Below are 17,372 nucleotides of genomic sequence, written 5' to 3' on the forward strand. Positions count from 1 at the left end.
AACCAAAGACATTACAGCCCAAGTGCGTTTTATTTGGGACCAGGAACAAATAAAGCGAACAGTGACATCCATACATTTGACTTTCAACATATGTTAACCAATTTGTGATCATTTCAACAAAAAATAAACCAAACTGTTGAGCTTTAAATAAAAGTAGAAAAGGTTTCGTCAATCCATGTGGGATCGTTGGGGGGTTGAAGAAGCATCAGTTTCAGTCGTCCTCGTCGAAGTCCTTCCTGTCCTGGGGAGGTTTGGGTCCGCCTGCTGGTTTAGCCATGATGATCTGCAGGGAGAAAAGACAGCGGTCAGTCGGTGCTTCCCGTCTGGAAATCTAAGAGCACGGAGGTCCGCGCCGCAGGCTGTGAGGCAGGCAGGTTAAACATTTACAGCTCGAACTGAAGCAGACCCGTTTCAAAGTCAAAGGGGCCGATTTAAATCCCGACAGATACCAAAGTGGAGCATCTATGGTGATGAATTATTCATGAGCACATATGGGCATACTTATGGTCAAAGAGAAAATGTGCTACAACCGAAAAATGGCTTCACAGTGATTGGAGGAAAATGACCCTCCAGACAACAAAGCCACTCATTTACATGTTCCCTTTATATCAAACTATATTACATGCAATATTTTAAAATTCTGCACTTGCCGGAGGACGTCCACTGCGATAAACAGCGTTCATGAGTGCATGCATCATGCCATCAAACCATACTGTATCCGTTTATAGTCTGAGTGATTTAGTCTTCGGTCAGTGACACACTTGGTATTATTGAAAAACACTCGAGAAGTGGCCATTAGTAGTGACTCGCAAAAGGAAAACGTTTCACAACTTCAGTGTCCCGTGAGCATATCGGTGTGAGTTAAAAACACACACACGCACGCGCATTCCAGGACATACTGACGGAGGAGTGTGTGTGCGCTCTCTTAATGGTGAGAGTCAAAATTATCAGGCGCTTCCTCCCAGTCGTCCTTGTCCCAGTGGCCTCTCTGCTTGGGAGTCCTGGGTCCCCCTGCAGCCTTAGCCATGATGATCTGCATCGCACATGTATACACACACTACCGTCAACTACCTGGAGACTAGTATTTCACAAAAGGCCTTCCCAATAACACTTGCCCTGCCGAATTTAGGAACTTCATTAGGGTTTATATCAAATTATAAACACACAAATAAATAGGACAGAATAGAAACAAGTCATCTGCTTTATGTGTATATAAACCTGGTGAGGAAAAAGTTAAAGCGAAATCCTTCCTTGAAATACACAAATAAACACAAAAAAACATGATATGAGCACGATCTGGAAGTTGCTTTTGATCCTCAGAGTGTGGCGAGTATTTGTGAGTTTTTGTACACACCTGGTCAACTCTCAGTACTGTGACGGCAGCGTTGGTCGCCATTTTGATGCCCCAGAATTTCACCAGGTACGGCTCCAGAATGCCAGCTTCAAGCATGTCCTTCAAAGCGGGGCCTTCTCCCTAAAGACAACATCAGTCATCAGAACCAAACGCATACACATCTAGTTCAACATATACAAACACAAATTCCTCTGCAAACAGAACAGGAAAACAGACTTATGCACTTGAGCTATGGTTGCCACAAGCTAAATGTGCATGATTATGCATTACGTCTTTACCTCACTTTATTTAAAATGCCTCTACAACAGCATGTGAAATGATGACTGAACCACACAGACTAGGTTGAGCGAGCCCCTTTTGACAGACACGCTTTCAATAGTTGTTCTGATCTCCTCGCGTACACACCTCGATGTCGAAGCCGATGTTTTTGTTTCCCTCGTGGTGCGCAGAGTACATTTTGGAGATGAGCTCGCTCCCCTTCACACCGGAGTTCTCAGCCAGCGCTCGTGGAATAGCCTCGAAGGCTTCAGCGAACTTCTTAATGGCGTATTGTTCGAGGCCCGGGCAGGACTACAGAGAGTGGTGGCGGGGGGGAGGAGAGAAAAAAAAAAAGTCAATTCATCAGCAATTCAAGTGGTGCCGTAAAGACAAAAAAGGGCAAAACCATGAGGAGAGGCATTTGTGTGAACCTGGTGCCCCTCTATGTACATAAATTGAAATACCTCTCCATATGAGGTGATCTGTTTGGCCAGTTCAATCTCAATGGCTCCCGCTCCAGGAACCAGTCGCTTGTCCTAGAGACAGTGAAGAACACAGAAACTGTAGCTGTTGTGCAGACCAAGCAGTACATGAAACTCTAAGGCAGAAAATAAGTCAATAAATAGTCACTTTGACTGTTGAGATTTGCTGACACTTATAAATAATGAAAAAACTATTTGTGAAATGGCAATTTAAAATAATTGACAGATTATTTCTTATTACCAAAAACAATGCTGAAACTCCTCCAGCGATCTAACTTACCCTGACCAGAACCTTGAAGGTGTTGACTCCATCATCTACAGCTCTCTCTATGTCGTCCATCAGGTTGTCAGTGGAGCCTCTGATCACCACCGTTGAGAGGACACCGTCCTCTTTCTCTGTTCACAACAAATCAAAACCAATCAGTACATTGAGCCTAAAACTGAAATGGAGCGAATACCAGGTGTAAAACGAAGACTTTGGAGCAAAGAATGACTTACCATGTTTGAAGACCACCACCTGAGTGTCCCCCACCTCTTCGATGTACACGTTGTCACAGTGACCCATCTCCTCTGGAGTTGGGGCCGTCTAAGAAAACAGAAAAAAAGCATCATTATATATATATATAAATATATGATATAACGTTATATTGTGGCTGATATACCTGATCAGAACATGACGACACTCACCATCCTGGGCAGTGCTATAGCTCCCAGAGTCTTGCATAACCTCCTGAGGTCCCACTTGGAGTTAAGCCTGAGGGGGGAAGGAGGCAGAATTAGGACATTGTGATAAAGTTATACAACCACAGAGACTTTGCAATGCCTCGACGTTAACACAGGCATCTCTCGTCCGCCCCAATGTGCAATGTTTTCATGGAAACACTTATTTGGATTATCGGCGGTCCCGTGGGTCTTACCTGACCACCATCAGGTTGTACTTGTTGGCGTAGTGCAGCGCCATGTCAGCCACTTTCCCCCCGGTCACCACCACGTTGGCACCGGAGTCCTTGATGGCCTTCACCTGAGCCTCCATCATGTCTTCCTCTCCCTTACTGAAGTCCATGAGCTCCTTTGCACTCTTTATCAGCACTGTGCCCTGTGAGACAAACAAGACGATTGTTGACACCCAAGGCCAGAAGCTTCCCCACAAGTAGACCTTCTTCACGGCAGATATTTTGACTCGTCATAGTAGGAAAAGTGTACGCAGCTTTTCCTGATGAGACGACGTATTGCTTACCTTGGTCTCTGTTACCATGCAGTCAAAGGGGCAGGAGAAGATGGCGACCTTAGCATCTTTCATTGATGTGATGTCTCCCTCCACTTCCTTCTTGAAAACCATGCCGTGCAGCATGGAGGACGCCGTCACTCCACAACCCTGAAAAAGAAAAAACGCCGCAGACATTAACTTGGAGGCAAAGGACACAAACACGGATAAAAAAAAATTTTCAACGGACAACGCTGCTTACCAAAATCTTGCATACTCGGACATTATCAACATTGAAATTGCCGGACTCTGGGAAGATGGACACTGTAGCATAAAGCAGTAAAGAAAAGAAAGTTAGAGAAACACTGAATTAATACTACCATCAAAGTGAATTATCTTTAAACAGCTACTGTTGTAGTGTTTATCAGTGTGCCATGTCATAACATTGAGGTTGACATTAAGTTTAATTATGACAAAACACCAACAGATCTGTAATTATATTACAACCATGGCAACTACCAATGGCTGTGAAAGGTACTTTGGCATGCGGGTGAGCACACGTATTGCCAGGTGTGCCGCTGGTTAAGCTGCCACCTACGGTTGCCTTCCCCTGGTTCAGGTAGTCTGGATCGCTGACTCACCACAGGCCTGTGCGATGAGGCTGGCGAGGAAGTCCTCGTTGCCGTACTGTTTGCTCATGACGGCTGTGCGGATGAGAGAGGTCACCTCCTTAATGTCATGTAGGTCCTTGGCTGAGGAACACACGCAGTCCGACAGCATCTCCAGAGTCTTTTTACACGCCTTCTCATAGCCTTCAATCACCTGCGGCAGAGAGGAAAGAGAACATGGAGCAAATGCAGAAATTCTTCGGGATGCAAAAATGTATGTTTTGCAGACTATTGTATCAAAATCATCCCCAAAAAGTATCGTTTTTTTCCATTGATAATGCTCAACACACCAAAAAGACAATGAACAGTGTTCAAACAAAAACATCTTTCTTCCTTTTACCAATATGTTTTTGCAACTGCAAAGTATTTCCAGATACTTTGCCCCCGCCGTTACACCATCACATATGCATGACGATATTCAGTGACTATACATCTGTTTACCTCCGACACAGACAGTCCCATCCTAAGAATCTCTTCAGCCAGCTCCAGCAGAGCTCCAGCAAACACCAGGACGAAGTTTGTACCGTCTCCAACCTCCTGCTCTTGCATGTGGGATGCCATCACAATCATTTTGGCGGCAGGATGCTGCACCTATAAAAAACAAATGACAATCACAGAAACCATTAAATCCTCTCATTTATAAATCAAATCTTGTACTCAGTATGTTACACGAGAACGTGCGGTTTCCTCACCTCGAGTTCTCTGAGAATCGTTGCGGCGTCATTGGTGACAAAGAGCTTCTCCAGGTGGTTGATGACCATTTTGTTCATACCTGAAAAGGCACCGACGTCACAGTTTAACTATCACTGACTTTGTGGACTCATCGATATACATTTTATTCAGTAAGAATACATCTTATTGATGGAGGAGAGAGCTTACCGTTGGGCCCATAGGCGGTGCGTGTGGTCTGAGAAAGCTCCTTACAGGCTTTGATGTTACGATACACTGCCTCCTCGAGCCCTGAATAGTGCTGAATCAGAGGAAAACATAATTAACTCAACTGCTGGGACTTTTGTAGAGAGTTGAATTGCATGTCATTTATTGGCATTTTAAACAATAACTCTTTTAATTAATCTATCAGCATGATCCTGGGGCAATAATCAACCATGGACAGAAGCATCAGCACATGCGATATGTTCAGGAAGCATCAGCATCTCTGAGCAGCCAGACACGGTGACAATGAAAGCCTCATCTCTGACAGTTAGCTCCACGCTAACTGGGTGTGACTACTAGTCTGACAGTTTGTTATCATCATTGCAGCTAACGTTACAACACTGCAGACATATACAGCATGTTTTAAGTGCTAGAGAGTACAGTGGAAAGACGCAGGCTTTGGTCCATCAGAGCGGCCTGGCTTCCTTCTAGAACTCTCCCACATGACTGCGTGCAAACTCGGTGGCTAACGCTAGCTAGCTAGCATGCTAAGTTAACAACCACACACTCAACGCTACCAAACTACTCCCAACAAAGTGGTTTAACCTCACCTTGGCGCCATCCTTCAACATTTGGGCAAAGCCCGGAGCTTTGGGAACGTGAAGAGCCATTTTCGGATGTTTAGCAGCCCCGGTGTCTTGTGGAAGGTAGCCGCGGCGTGGGTTCAGCTTTGGGTACAAAGCCTGAGAGAGCGAGGAGGAGCGATTTCAGCGAGGCGTGGGATCAAAGACGGGAAACAACAAGGGACAAACTGAGCGATTCTCGTTTCACCTGCTATGACTATGACACACCACTTGGGGGAGTTGTTGGTTCATCATCATTTATGTACTTGAGAAGAAGTAAAACTACCACATTTACAAATATTCAAAAAGTCAAAGTACATGATGATTTGACATTGTGTACTTTTGATGTTCATGCTTTTGCAAGACTGTTTATGAAGCTTTCATGCCAATGAACCACATTGAATTCATTAAATTCACGATACAGCGATAAAAAACATACATTTTGGAGCTAATCACTATGAGGCTATTTGTATACACTGTTGGGTGCTTAAGGTTGAATCTAAATCATGTTTTATAAACTGTTCACGTGCTGTTTTATAGTAAAAATAAATATTTATATGTGATCAGTATGTATACGTCTGACATGGAGCTGTCAAGTAAATGCAGTGGAGTAAAAGGCATACGAATTATTAAAGTAAAATATAAGTAGGCTACCTCATAATTATTGTATGGTGCTTGGTAAAATATACTTATTTACTCTCCACGTCTAGTTATAACGTTATATCACATAATATAAAGCATTATTTCACTTATTAGCTTACGTTACATATAAACAGTTGAGCCAGGATACGTTGTAAACGTATCCACTGGAATTCAAACAATAAGTGAAAAACATGGGAACAGTAATACAACCTAACAGTAATTAGAAAAAAGTTGCTTTACTTCTAATCAATTACACTGTCAAAGCAGCTAAGAAGGGTCCCACTATATGGCGATTGAGCCCACGATGGTTACATGATAACGAGTTTTTCAAATTTGTTGGAACCAATATTGATGTCTATTGCGAAGTCAATACTACTCAAACATCAGCGTCTACAAGATGGGAGGCATTCAAGGCCTACATACAAGGCCAAATGATCAGCTATACAAGCAGCATATCAAATAAACAGCACTTAAAATTAATGGAGTTAGAAAAAGATATTAAAGAACTTGAGACAGAAATGAACCTTAATGATACAAATGAGACTAGACAGAGACTGGCCATTCTTAGAGCACAGTATAATGAATTGTCCACAAATAAAGCACTAAATAGCATAATGAAACTGAAACAGACATTCTACGATCAAGGAGAAAGGGCAGGGAAACTTCTGGCCTGGTGTTTAAAGTCTATGCAGAACGAAAGATCAATGTTAAATATTGAGTCTGAGAAAGGGACGACAATTACTAACCCACAAGAAATAAATAGTACTTTCCAGACATTTTATTCTAAATTGTACACGTCAGAAAGTCCAGCCACATCTCACACACTGCACAGCTTCCTAGGTCAGATAGAAATACCGTTCCTTGGTGAGAGCGCAAAACAGGAACTCAACTCCCCAATTGCAATATCTGAGTTGTCAGAGGCCATAGACAGTATGAAAGGAGGGAAAGCTCCAGGACCCGACGGTGTTCCTATTGAAATCTACAAAAAATTCAAGGACAGGCTATTGGTTCCTTTACTGAATATGTTTGAAGAGTCACTTGAAAATGATGAGCTGCCTCCATCTTTGCGGAATGCACTAATAACTTTAATATTAAAGCCAGGTAAGCCCTCCACAAAGTGTGAATCCTATCGCCCCATTTCTTTAATCAATAATGATGTGAAAATAATAGCAAAACTGCTTGCCAGAAGGTTGGAGAAACATGTGCCATCTATTGTGGCCTCAGATCAAAATGGATTTATTAAAGAAAGACAGGGCTCTCACACTATTCGTAGACTGTTGAACATTATACATGCCAAGAAAGAAATACCGGATGTGGCTGTGATAGGACTTGATGCGGAAAAAGCCTTTGATAGGGTCGAGCATAAATATCTATTTGAAGTGCTTAACCGTTTTGGAATGGGCAACTACTTCCTTAGTTGGATCAAACTCTTATATCATGACTCAAGTGCTTAAGTAATGACCAACTATATGGTATCAAAACAGCTTTCTCTTTGTAGAGGTACAAGACAAGGGTCTCCCTTGTCTCCTCTTCTTTTTGTCCTGGCCATCGAACCTCCAGCAATTGCAATTAGAGGCAATAGTGAGACAACTGGTATCACAATTAATGATATCGAGAATAAAATAGGACTATTTGTTGATGATATAGTGCTCTTTCTGACAGACTTGAAACAATCTATACCTTCTTTACTAAGTTTAATAGGAACATATGGTAGTTTCTCAGGTTATAAGGTTAATGCATCTAAGTCTACAATCCTATTTTTGAAAAAATCTGAGAGATTAAATCCACCACTAAATTCTCCATTTAGGAACATTGTGGACAGCTTCACATACCTCGGTGTTAAAATCACGCCTACAATAGAATCCATGGTGCCTACTAACTATAACCCTATGACTGAGTCAGTCGTTGAATCTATTAATAGATGGAAATCTTTGCCAATCTCCATGATTGGGCGTATCAATATTCTGAAGATGAATATTCTTCCTAATTTCCTGTACCTTTTTCAAAGCATCCCACTTGCTCCTCCTTCTAATTTCTTTACTGAAATGAAACGGCTTTTTTGTAATTTCATTTGGAACGATAGACGCTCAAGACTGCGCATGACCCTGTTATACTTACCATATGACAGAGGTGGGTTAAAACTCCCTTACCTCCAGGGATACTATTGGGCTGCCCAATTACGAGCAGCTTGATATTGGTTTGAACACCAGTCAACGCTGCACTGGATAAGGATGGAGGAAACCACAACTTCCAAAATCCCCTTATATCTCTACCTCTACTCAGCAAACTTAGCCACTTTGAAGAAACACACTGCAAACCCCTTTGTTAAAAATACGCTGACAGTATGGCATGAGGTGTTGAGTTATCTTGGGGAAAAAACTCCTCTATCCCAATACTCCCCTATTTGGGGGAACAGAAACTTTACGGCAGGTACTAACGACTCTGGTTTTAAGTTATGGGCAGACAGAGGTATCGGAAAGATTTCAGATTTATATGATTGTGATACTCTTACTCTTTTAAGTTTTAATGACACCAAGCAAAAGTTTAGCAGAGCTACAAAACACTTTTTCAAGTGTCTCCAGATAAGAAGCTTCATAACAAAGACACAGAACTCTGTAAATCTCCCTTCTCTAAATTCTTTAGAAAAGATAGCTTTAAACCATTATGGATCAGATGGACTGATCTCAAAGTTCTATCAGACTATCATAACTGCAGCAAAAGAATCCTCCGATGACAAAAGGCTAGCATGGTGTTCAGACCTAAATGAAGAAAGCACTGAAGAAGAGTGGCAGGACATATGTCTACAGAGTCAAGTCCAAACAATAAACTCAAGGTTCAAACTTCTCCGGTATAAATGGGTGATGAGAACATACATTACTCCAGAGTTACTGCATCGCATGTACCGCAATACACCGGATGCTTGTGTTAAATGTGGTATACATAAAGGTAGCTTGTCTCATTGCCTTTGGGAATGCACCCTCATTCAGGATTTCTGGAAAGAGATTCTTACAATTGTATCGAACTGTATTAACGAACAACTTCCATTATGTCCAAAACTCTGTCTTTTTTGGGTGTTTCCCAGTAAACTGTACACTTAACAGTAGCAAAAAGAAGATGGTCATATTTTGTCTTCTTGAAGCTAAACATAAAATTGCAACGGCTTGGAAATCTGTTCACAGGCCGAGCAAACGAAATTGGATAGAGGGACTGATACAGTGTCTCGCTCTAGAGAAACTTACATATGCAGTTAAAGGGAAATATAACATCTTTGCAAAGATTTGGGGCTCATTTATGGAGTTTCTGGAGGGGGAAGATTTTGTTGTAACCATATAGTCTACCGTTTTCCTTTTTGTTTCTGTTTCCCTTCCCCGTTTTTTTTCTCGTTTTTTTTCTTCTCTGACTGGTTACATTAGGGAATGTGGGAGCATTCTATTTGTGGGGTATAATATGTATCTACCTGTGCATGTACATATCTGTCACCCTCTACTGTTATTTAGAATTTTTGTTTCTGCTGAGAAACAGTCAGTAACGTCCAACAACACATGCCATTTTTTATCTTTATTTGAAATTTCTCTAAGTGCCTTTTGTTGTGCCTTGTTTTGTCTTGTTTGTGTATTGTGAAAAGCCAATAAAAACATTTGTCAAAAAAAATTAGAAAAAAGTAAAGAGCTTCAATAATGCCACCCTATCACATTATTTCATCCAATTTCTAAATCCTTACTAATGTCATGCTGCAACGAACTTAAGAGTTTATTTTTCTTAAACTAAATACAGCAACCGCTATAAGAAAATCAACACAATATTTATTGTCTGGATGATAAAACACAGGCATCAAATGTTCTTGGAGGATTGATTGAGGTGTGTGATGAAGCAAAATGCATGCATGAATCTCTGTTGGGTTTACTACCGTGTGACGAGAGGGAAAAACATGAAACATGGTTTAAAGCAAAAATGCTGTCTGATGATGAATGTATTGCTGCTACAAAACTGTGGGTTTCATCCAATGACGGTACTGTGTATGAAAATGGTAATGTTGAGGACGGTATTAATCCAAATGACAGTGTTTCTAATGATGGTAGTAAACATTCAAGTCGAAGGAGGAATAAAAGTGGTAAATCCAGTACCACGTCCTCTGCACGGACAAAGGTGGAGGCACAATTAATCGAATTTTTGGAAAAATCTGGTGGGGGGTCTAAATTGCTAAATGCTCCTCGATGTTCACCAGCTAGTCACTAACTGTGTCTGTCTGTTGTTTGGTGCTAAGCAGGTGGCGTTTGTTCTCTGTAGGTTCATCACCATACATTGTTGGTGTGAAATATCAGTTATAGCCCCTTAAAAGCTGCACTAATCAATATTTTCACCCGTCTCTACACATACCATATAACCATTGAAAGTAGCATTTCAACCCCTCATTACAGTTAGCTGTGCTGTTTAAGTCATCTATACTTTACCTGCTTTATTCTTCAGTGAGATTGTTGGTGTTAAAAGGGTTAAACAGGTTGAAAGCCCTGTTACTCATACAGTGTGTTTAATTATAGGCATGCGTATTCACACTTTGACCCAACACATTTTATTCTTTTTGAACTTTGGTGAAACTGTGAAGATCTGTGACGCACCGGAGCAACTGAGAGGAAAAAAAACAATTTATTTTGGCACCATTTTAAGGGGAGGGCACAGCTTGTTTGTGGGCCGGGGCTGGAGTGATCTGACTTGTAGAAATACCCCAGCATTTTGTATTTTCCCTCTCTCACAGACAAATATTAAGGTGGGCGGACATTGCCTTGGTTATTGATTATCACGCAGGTAATTGGTTATTGATTACTCTCAGCCTTCTTGTCTGTGTCTGAGGGGAAGAATTGTACTGTACAATTATTCAGTTTGGGAATTGAATTCAGTTTTCTGCCAAATCTCATTTCAGTATGGAAGACTTACCTTCCAAAGACGCATGTAGAGGAGTAAATGGAAAGTCCACAACAGACGAATCGCCTTCTGCTGCCGCTCACGGTGTTGAGTCACACTGGGGATCCTGCATGAAAAGGGTTAAGCTCTGGGTACCTGAGGACTACAAGAATGAATCAGTTCAGCTTTTGAAACTAGCGTTTCCCGTGGTAAGATTGTGTCCAGATGCAACAAGAGTTTAATTATACTATATTTTTTAGAGCTAAAGGTACTAAGTCTGCAACACTCAGAATGATTGGGTGTGAATCATATAAGTACAGGAACATCTACGTTGTTGAGGCTGTTAGGATTGTATATTTCTTTTTTTTCAAACAGCTTTATTCAGACTAGTTTACTGTGTAGGACACTTATTTCCATGATACAAGTGAGTATGTCTGAGAAGTTTTTGATTTAATAAAAAAAAGGTTAAATTGCTTTACTTTTAACATGAGGGTTGTGCTGTACCAGTAATTATTTTCAAATTACCACCTACTTTCTTCTAACAGTAATTACCAGGGTAATAACTCCAAACCATTGGGACTAATTAGAAAAAGAATTGCCATAGTGATAAAAGTGTGGCAGCATTTTAACTAAAACAGATTACATCATTTTCACTGACCTAAATAAACCCCTCAGGGGTGTCACTAGATCAAGTGCAGACAAATACTGTGTGATATGTTGGTCATTCCCAATTAGCACTTGAATAAGCTACATGGTCAAAAGTAACGATTAAATCCCTGAACATTTCACATATGTTTATATCATATATGTATAAAGACTTAATGAATGCTAAATAGTCAATATACCATAGAAATAAGGTGCAAAACTTCATAGATGAGGACATTTAGTTTCCTTTTGTGCAAACCTTTTGATGCCAAAGGCTGTCAAGAACCCACACCAGCAATCAGTGAAACTATTTTCCAAAAAAGAAAGGAGCGGCAGTAAAGACGCTTATAAAAGAGCTGCGGTAAAACCAAAGCATAACACATGTCAGCTGCCAGAGCAAATAGGACCTTTTTCATACGGCGAGGCCTTTTGAAACACGATTTTCTTTTTCAAGGAACAATAACTACATGAGCAACTGTACGTGCTGCATGTGGAGTTTTATTCATTCATGTTTTGTGCAGTTCATTTATGTTTTTGTAGTTGTGAAAATGTGGGAGCATGATTTTGTTTTTCAGTTCATTTCACAGGTGATGACCTTCATGATTGGCTTCGTCAGCATGGTGTTCTGCGGTCACCTGGGGAAAACAGAGCTGGCGGGGGTGGCGTTAGCGATTGCGGTGAGTGATCTCAGTGCAGTTTAGTTTCTGCTTTTATTGGCATTCTGCACTCAGGCATCATTGCACATCATTGTGTTGCGTTTTAAAACTTTTATCTTGTCTATCCAAGCATGAATCTGTTTTTATCTATTCTTTCTGGACTGTTGTCTTATACTATCTAATTTTTTTTATAGGTAACAAATGTCACAGGTATTTCCATTGGCATTGGTTTGGCATCAACATGTGATACTCTCATATCTCAGGTATTCAGCTGATCTTATTTATACAACCAGGTCAGTCCTGACCAGTTACTGCTGTGTTCACAGTGTGCTCTTCCAGATTTGTTTCCCTTTTTCTTGCACATGAGTAGGTGTTATTTTAGTTTCCTGTTTTTCTGACCACCTGCTTGCAGACATATGGGAGTGGTAACCAAAAGCGTGTCGGAGTGATCCTCCAAAGGGGAGTTTTGATTCTGCTCTTAGCCTGTTTCCCCTGCTGGGCCGTCCTCGTTAACACTCAGCCCATTCTGCTGGCTGTCAGACAGAACCCAGAGGTCGCCAGGTGAACCTTCTTCATTTCTAAATCTGTGCATCACAGCCATTCAATAGCACAAACTCACATCAAATGCACGTAGTACACATGGATCAAGTTATTCAGCATGAATTATTGCACTTATTTACCATTTCCTCTGTTTTCTCATCTGCCATAAAGACTCTCCCAGCTGTATGTGAAAATCTTTATGCCGGCTCTGCCAGTGAGTTGTAATTCATTTTTTGCATCTCCATTCATACACGCTTTATTGAATGGTTGTTTTGTTGCATTATTGATCTAATTAACTCCATTTATCGCCTCCTGTTGTATTCTGCAGGCTGCCTTCATGTACCAGCTGCTGGGGAGGTATCTTCAGAATCAGGTGCGTTTAATGACTGCAAGACCACTGGTGTGAAACTCAATAATGACTCAAAGATGGTCTGTAATGAGATTATTTTGTGTGTTAGAAAGAGCGTGGACTGCGAGACTGATACAAACAGCAGATGCGCTGATGTGTTCAGAAGGCGTGCTTGTTTAAACAGCTTACTGTGTCTCACATGCAGGGCATCATGTGGCCCCAGGTGATATCTGGAGCCACGGGGAACGTTTTAAATGTAATAATCAACTACATTTTCCTGAACCATCTGGATCTGGGGGTTGCGTGAGTACATCCACCAAACCCGTAATAGTGCGCCTTAACTGAGTAATCCTCTTTTATATTTTAAACCAATCAGAGTAAGGATATAACATGCTCAGTAGCCATTTCTAATAGTCAACTGGAGGCTTTATTTAAGGACTTCTTTGACTGGCAATGACTAAATACTTGTTACTTGTTGTCTTGCAGTGGCTCTGCAGCTGCAAATGCCATCTCACAGTGTATCTTGGCCGTGTTCTTGTTTGTGTACATCTGCTCCACGGGACTGCACAAAGCTACTTGGGACGGTAAGTTCAGCGAGTTAAACTACTTGAGGGACAGCTTTTCATTTGACCGTTACTTCCTTATGATTTCTTATTCTATTTCAAATTCAGTTAACTTTCATGAAGTAACAACACACTCTGAAAGGGTTAGTTATTCTAAGACAAAAGCAGGGACAACTCTCAGACCAGACAATGCCGTGGTAGCGATCAGTCAATCACAAGGTAGCCACGCCCTACAGCATACCATGCTTTGTCTATTTTACTCTAAATGGGATTATAATGAATATCATCTGTATTGAAGAGGACTTGAAACTAGTGATTAAGGCTTTGTGAATAGTCATGCTCATGCGCCCGTTGTGTGGTCCAAAGCCTAACATTGGCTTTAACTTCTGCTGAATGCATTCACACTTCAGAAACATAAAAGTGGTGTTTATTTGTGAAGAATATCTTTCTGAACAAAACATATAAGTACAATAAATTTTTACTATTCCATACATTTATTTTCTTCAGTAATCTTCAGTGGTTAAAACAGGTAATAAAAGGTGATTTGAGAAAGTATGAATCACCGCAGCCACGACAGGTCCTTGAGCATGCAGCCTGCTCCTGCTGGTTCACAACTGCATGAAAACAATCTGAACCATCAGAGCCCCCAACCTTTTTTACCAGGGTTCATCACAGTCTCATGCATACTTAAATAGACATGCCATATATTATCATGTTTAAGACTATGTTGGGCAAGTGAAGCTAGAGAAAATGAAATAAATACAGGCTTCACCTATATCATATTTAAACCAGGGCTATTGCTGATAAATGTATTTTAAGGCCCATAAAAATCTATATAGTCAGAATCAAGGTGTAAAGCCTGCATAATGATTATTATTATATCATTGCTTATAATAACAGAGGTTAGCTTTTAGGCCTGCTTTCGTTACATTCTGTGTCATTGCAATGGACATGTAGTGTTATCACGTCAAACATTCATATACATTTAATTCTTATCAGTGTTAACTGGGGGTTGCATGGTTTCCGATACATAGATTATTTTCCTTGCCCGTTAACCGTTGTATGTTGGTCAACAGAGACAATGTTCCTTCATAAGTGGTCCGTTTAAGGTGAAGAATAGCACTCCAAATAGTCGACATGACAATGTCTCAAAGTTCTTCGGTGAAATTGGCATTATAACTTGTCTGCTGGGTATTAATGCATTTCATTGAATCCATCGCACCTCCTATCATCTCTTAGGCTGGTCAAGAGACTGCCTGCAGGAGTGGGGTCCTTTCCTCTGCCTGGCCATCCCCAGCATGCTGATGAATTGTCTGGAGTGGTGGCTGTTTGAGATTGCAGGGTTCCTGGCAGGCATGATCAGCGAGGTTGAGCTGGGAGCTCAGTCTATAGTTTATGAACTGGCTACTGTTGTTTACATGGTAACTGCTTACAGTTAGAATTTCTATTACTCTATACAACCTATAACAGGTCGATGTAAAATCAGCGTGTTTCACATTTGGCTGTGAAATGTTTCCATTTTTCCGTTCGTCCTCTCCACCACAGTTTCCATTGGGTTTCGCCGTGGCTGCCAGTGTTCGCGTTGGGAATGCTCTTGGTGCTGGGAACACAGAGCAAGCCAAGATGTCCAGCAAGGTCTCCGTCATCTGTGCATGTATGAATCAAACAAATCAAAGTCATTTCCCACATTTGTCCATTTCAATTAATTTGCCACCAAAAGGCATTCTGTTTGTTGAGAATACATTCTAATCCCCATTATGCTTTTGTCTATTTCCAACCCTTGTCTAATGACGCGCTGGCTTCCTCATGCCTTATCCAGTTGTTTTGTCATGTTTCATCGGAGTGTGTCTTTATCTGTCTAAGGATGTGGCTGGTTACATTTTCACTACAGACATGTAAGTACAGATTTTGGTTGTTTTTTAAATTTTTAACCTCACAGAGGTCTATTGAGTTCACAGTGTAATTCGTCATGTTGTAACTTCAGAGAACACTGACCCTTGACAGGAAAGTAAGCTTGGATTTTGAACTGTCACCTGAGACATGAATGATTTAGTTATTTAAGCATATTTCAATCATCTGTCTTTATTAGAATTACATTTTTATATCCGTATCTGCATTTTGCTTTCAGAGAAATTATTCAGAGGGCGGCGGTTATTATGAAGATTTACGGTTTCATCCATGTTGCTGAGGCCATTGCGGTGAGAGCCTTTTGCCACATGAGTCACTTTATCTCTCTGCCTCTCAAAATGAACCCGACTTGTTGGCACAGATTTTAGATTTCTCTTTGTTTGACCTCCACAGTGTGTGACCGGAGGTATTGTCAGGGGGGCAGGGAAACAAGTGGTTGGTGCTGTGTGCAGCTTGGTGGGTTACTATTGCATTGGCTTCCCCATTGGTGTGTCTCTGATGTTCCCTCTCAAAATGGGCATCCTAGGTGAGGACAGATTAAATATTCATACAATAAGTGACAGTATCATATTTCCACTCAAACTAATAAACTTTTCTGTGTTTTCAGGACTGTGGTGGGGTTTTTTTATTTGCATTTCGCTACAGTCCTTGTTTTTTACAGTTTTCCTGTGTAAATTGAACTGGATAAAAACCACTAAAGAGGTGAGTCACATTCTGTGTCAGAGGAAGAAACTAATTCACTTAATTCAGTGACATTGCTATTGTAGATGCAAACTATGTTCAACTAAATCTGGTTGGGTGGATGCTAATATTTTAGCCAGTATTTTTGTGATTTAGTTGTTTTAAATCTCTGAATAGGCGCTTGTAAGAGCAGGAGTCCAAGTTACAGAGGGAAACGAGATATTCTGGACAGAAAACAAAGGTTAACACAATTTACTAGTTATTTTACATACAGCTATGGACATCTTCTTTCTGTGAACTATTGCAATCATTAATCATGTGTTAAAACCCTCGCAGCCCTGGACTCTGGCGATAAGAACGGCCACGAAAAGACCAGTCGATCTACTTCTTTCAGTTCAGTGAAGGGCAAGCTGGAAGTGCTGGATGCAGGTCAGCAGACTTCCGATGACGTGGCTCTGTCAGTCAGGCAGCTGGTGGTACGGCGTGGCCTCGCTGTGCTGCTCATGTTCATCATCCTCGCTGCTGGAGTCTGCATCAGCGAGCTGCTCATCAGACTGCTCGATCACGACGAGTGACCATGAACTTGTGTGTGCAGCACGGAACCAAGCTCTGCGAGTCTGCCTTTGAGAGCGCAGATGCATCTTCATGCTTGGCAGTAAAACATGTCACGCATGAACCAGACAACAATCAACAGCAGAATTAAACGTAGCTTCCATTTTACCATCTGACGCAATTTGTAATGACGAACTTCCAATCCGTACTCCCACTTTTACAAAACATCTGACCATTTATTATGCACCGACATCGGCATAACAATGATCGCTTACACAAGTTGTTGACTTCGTCAGATCCATTTAGATTATTCCTTGATTTCCTGTGTACTTCATACCGAAGAGGATTTGTCTTTAAAATAGAATCTATTCATTGTAATATTTCTTGATCAAATCTAAAATAAATAGGTCAAACCACGTCACTTTTGCAGTTCTTAACATTGACATATTTAGGAAGGTATAATAAGAAACATGAC

The 17,372-nt window shown here is 41.0% G+C and overlaps 2 protein-coding genes across 4 annotated transcripts; one reads left to right on the forward strand and one right to left on the reverse strand.

Moving 5' to 3' along the window:
* Positions 1-7: 7 nt before the first annotated feature.
* Positions 8-5,600, reverse strand: cct8 (chaperonin containing TCP1, subunit 8 (theta)). Of its 3 annotated transcripts, none has more exons than XM_079282769.1 (16): positions 5,451-5,600; positions 4,846-4,936; positions 4,659-4,738; positions 4,408-4,557; positions 3,940-4,120; positions 3,561-3,622; positions 3,332-3,469; positions 3,012-3,190; positions 2,782-2,848; positions 2,593-2,680; positions 2,375-2,490; positions 2,077-2,148; positions 1,760-1,924; positions 1,355-1,474; positions 904-1,033; positions 8-283 (listed from the first exon to the last, which is right to left on the reverse strand). In XM_079282769.1, exons 1-15 carry the CDS (start codon positions 5,508-5,510, stop codon positions 926-928), a joined length of 1,677 nt encoding a protein of 558 aa, XP_079138895.1. In that variant the 5' UTR covers positions 5,511-5,600; the 3' UTR covers positions 8-283; positions 904-925. The 3 variants fall into 3 exon arrangements, with proteins under 3 accessions (XP_079138895.1, XP_079138896.1, XP_079138897.1); XM_079282770.1 differs by having other exon boundaries at positions 900-1,033; XM_079282771.1 differs by lacking the exon at positions 904-1,033.
* A 5,423-nt stretch (positions 5,601-11,023) lies between these two features.
* Positions 11,024-16,920, forward strand: LOC306788362 (multidrug and toxin extrusion protein 1-like; the record flags this gene model as incomplete). Its single annotated transcript, XM_079283860.1, has 16 exons — positions 11,024-11,212; positions 12,224-12,325; positions 12,499-12,567; positions 12,717-12,865; positions 13,016-13,058; positions 13,173-13,217; positions 13,399-13,496; positions 13,680-13,777; positions 14,996-15,177; positions 15,302-15,410; positions 15,576-15,651; positions 15,885-15,954; positions 16,058-16,190; positions 16,272-16,366; positions 16,523-16,586; positions 16,682-16,920. 16 exons carry the CDS (start codon positions 11,024-11,026, stop codon positions 16,918-16,920), a joined length of 1,761 nt encoding a protein of 586 aa, XP_079139986.1.
* Positions 16,921-17,372: the final 452 nt, after the last annotated feature.

This window comes from Melanostigma gelatinosum (genome assembly GCF_949748355.1).
Source record: "Melanostigma gelatinosum genome assembly, chromosome: 14".
In the NCBI taxonomy this organism is placed as follows: Eukaryota; Metazoa; Chordata; class Actinopteri; order Perciformes; family Zoarcidae; genus Melanostigma; species Melanostigma gelatinosum.

Coding starts and splice junctions, on each gene's coding strand:
- cct8 (XM_079282769.1), bottom strand. CDS start 5,510: ATGGCTCTTCACGTTCCCAAAGCTCCGGGCTTTGCCCAAATGTTGAAG. Junction 3,191..3,331: donor GCATGGTAACAGAGACCAAG/GTAAGCAATACG, acceptor TTTGTCTCACAG/GGCACAGTGCTGATAAAGAG. Junction 1,925..2,076: donor AGATCACCTCATATGGAGAG/GTATTTCAATTT, acceptor CACTCTCTGTAG/TCCTGCCCGGGCCTCGAACA.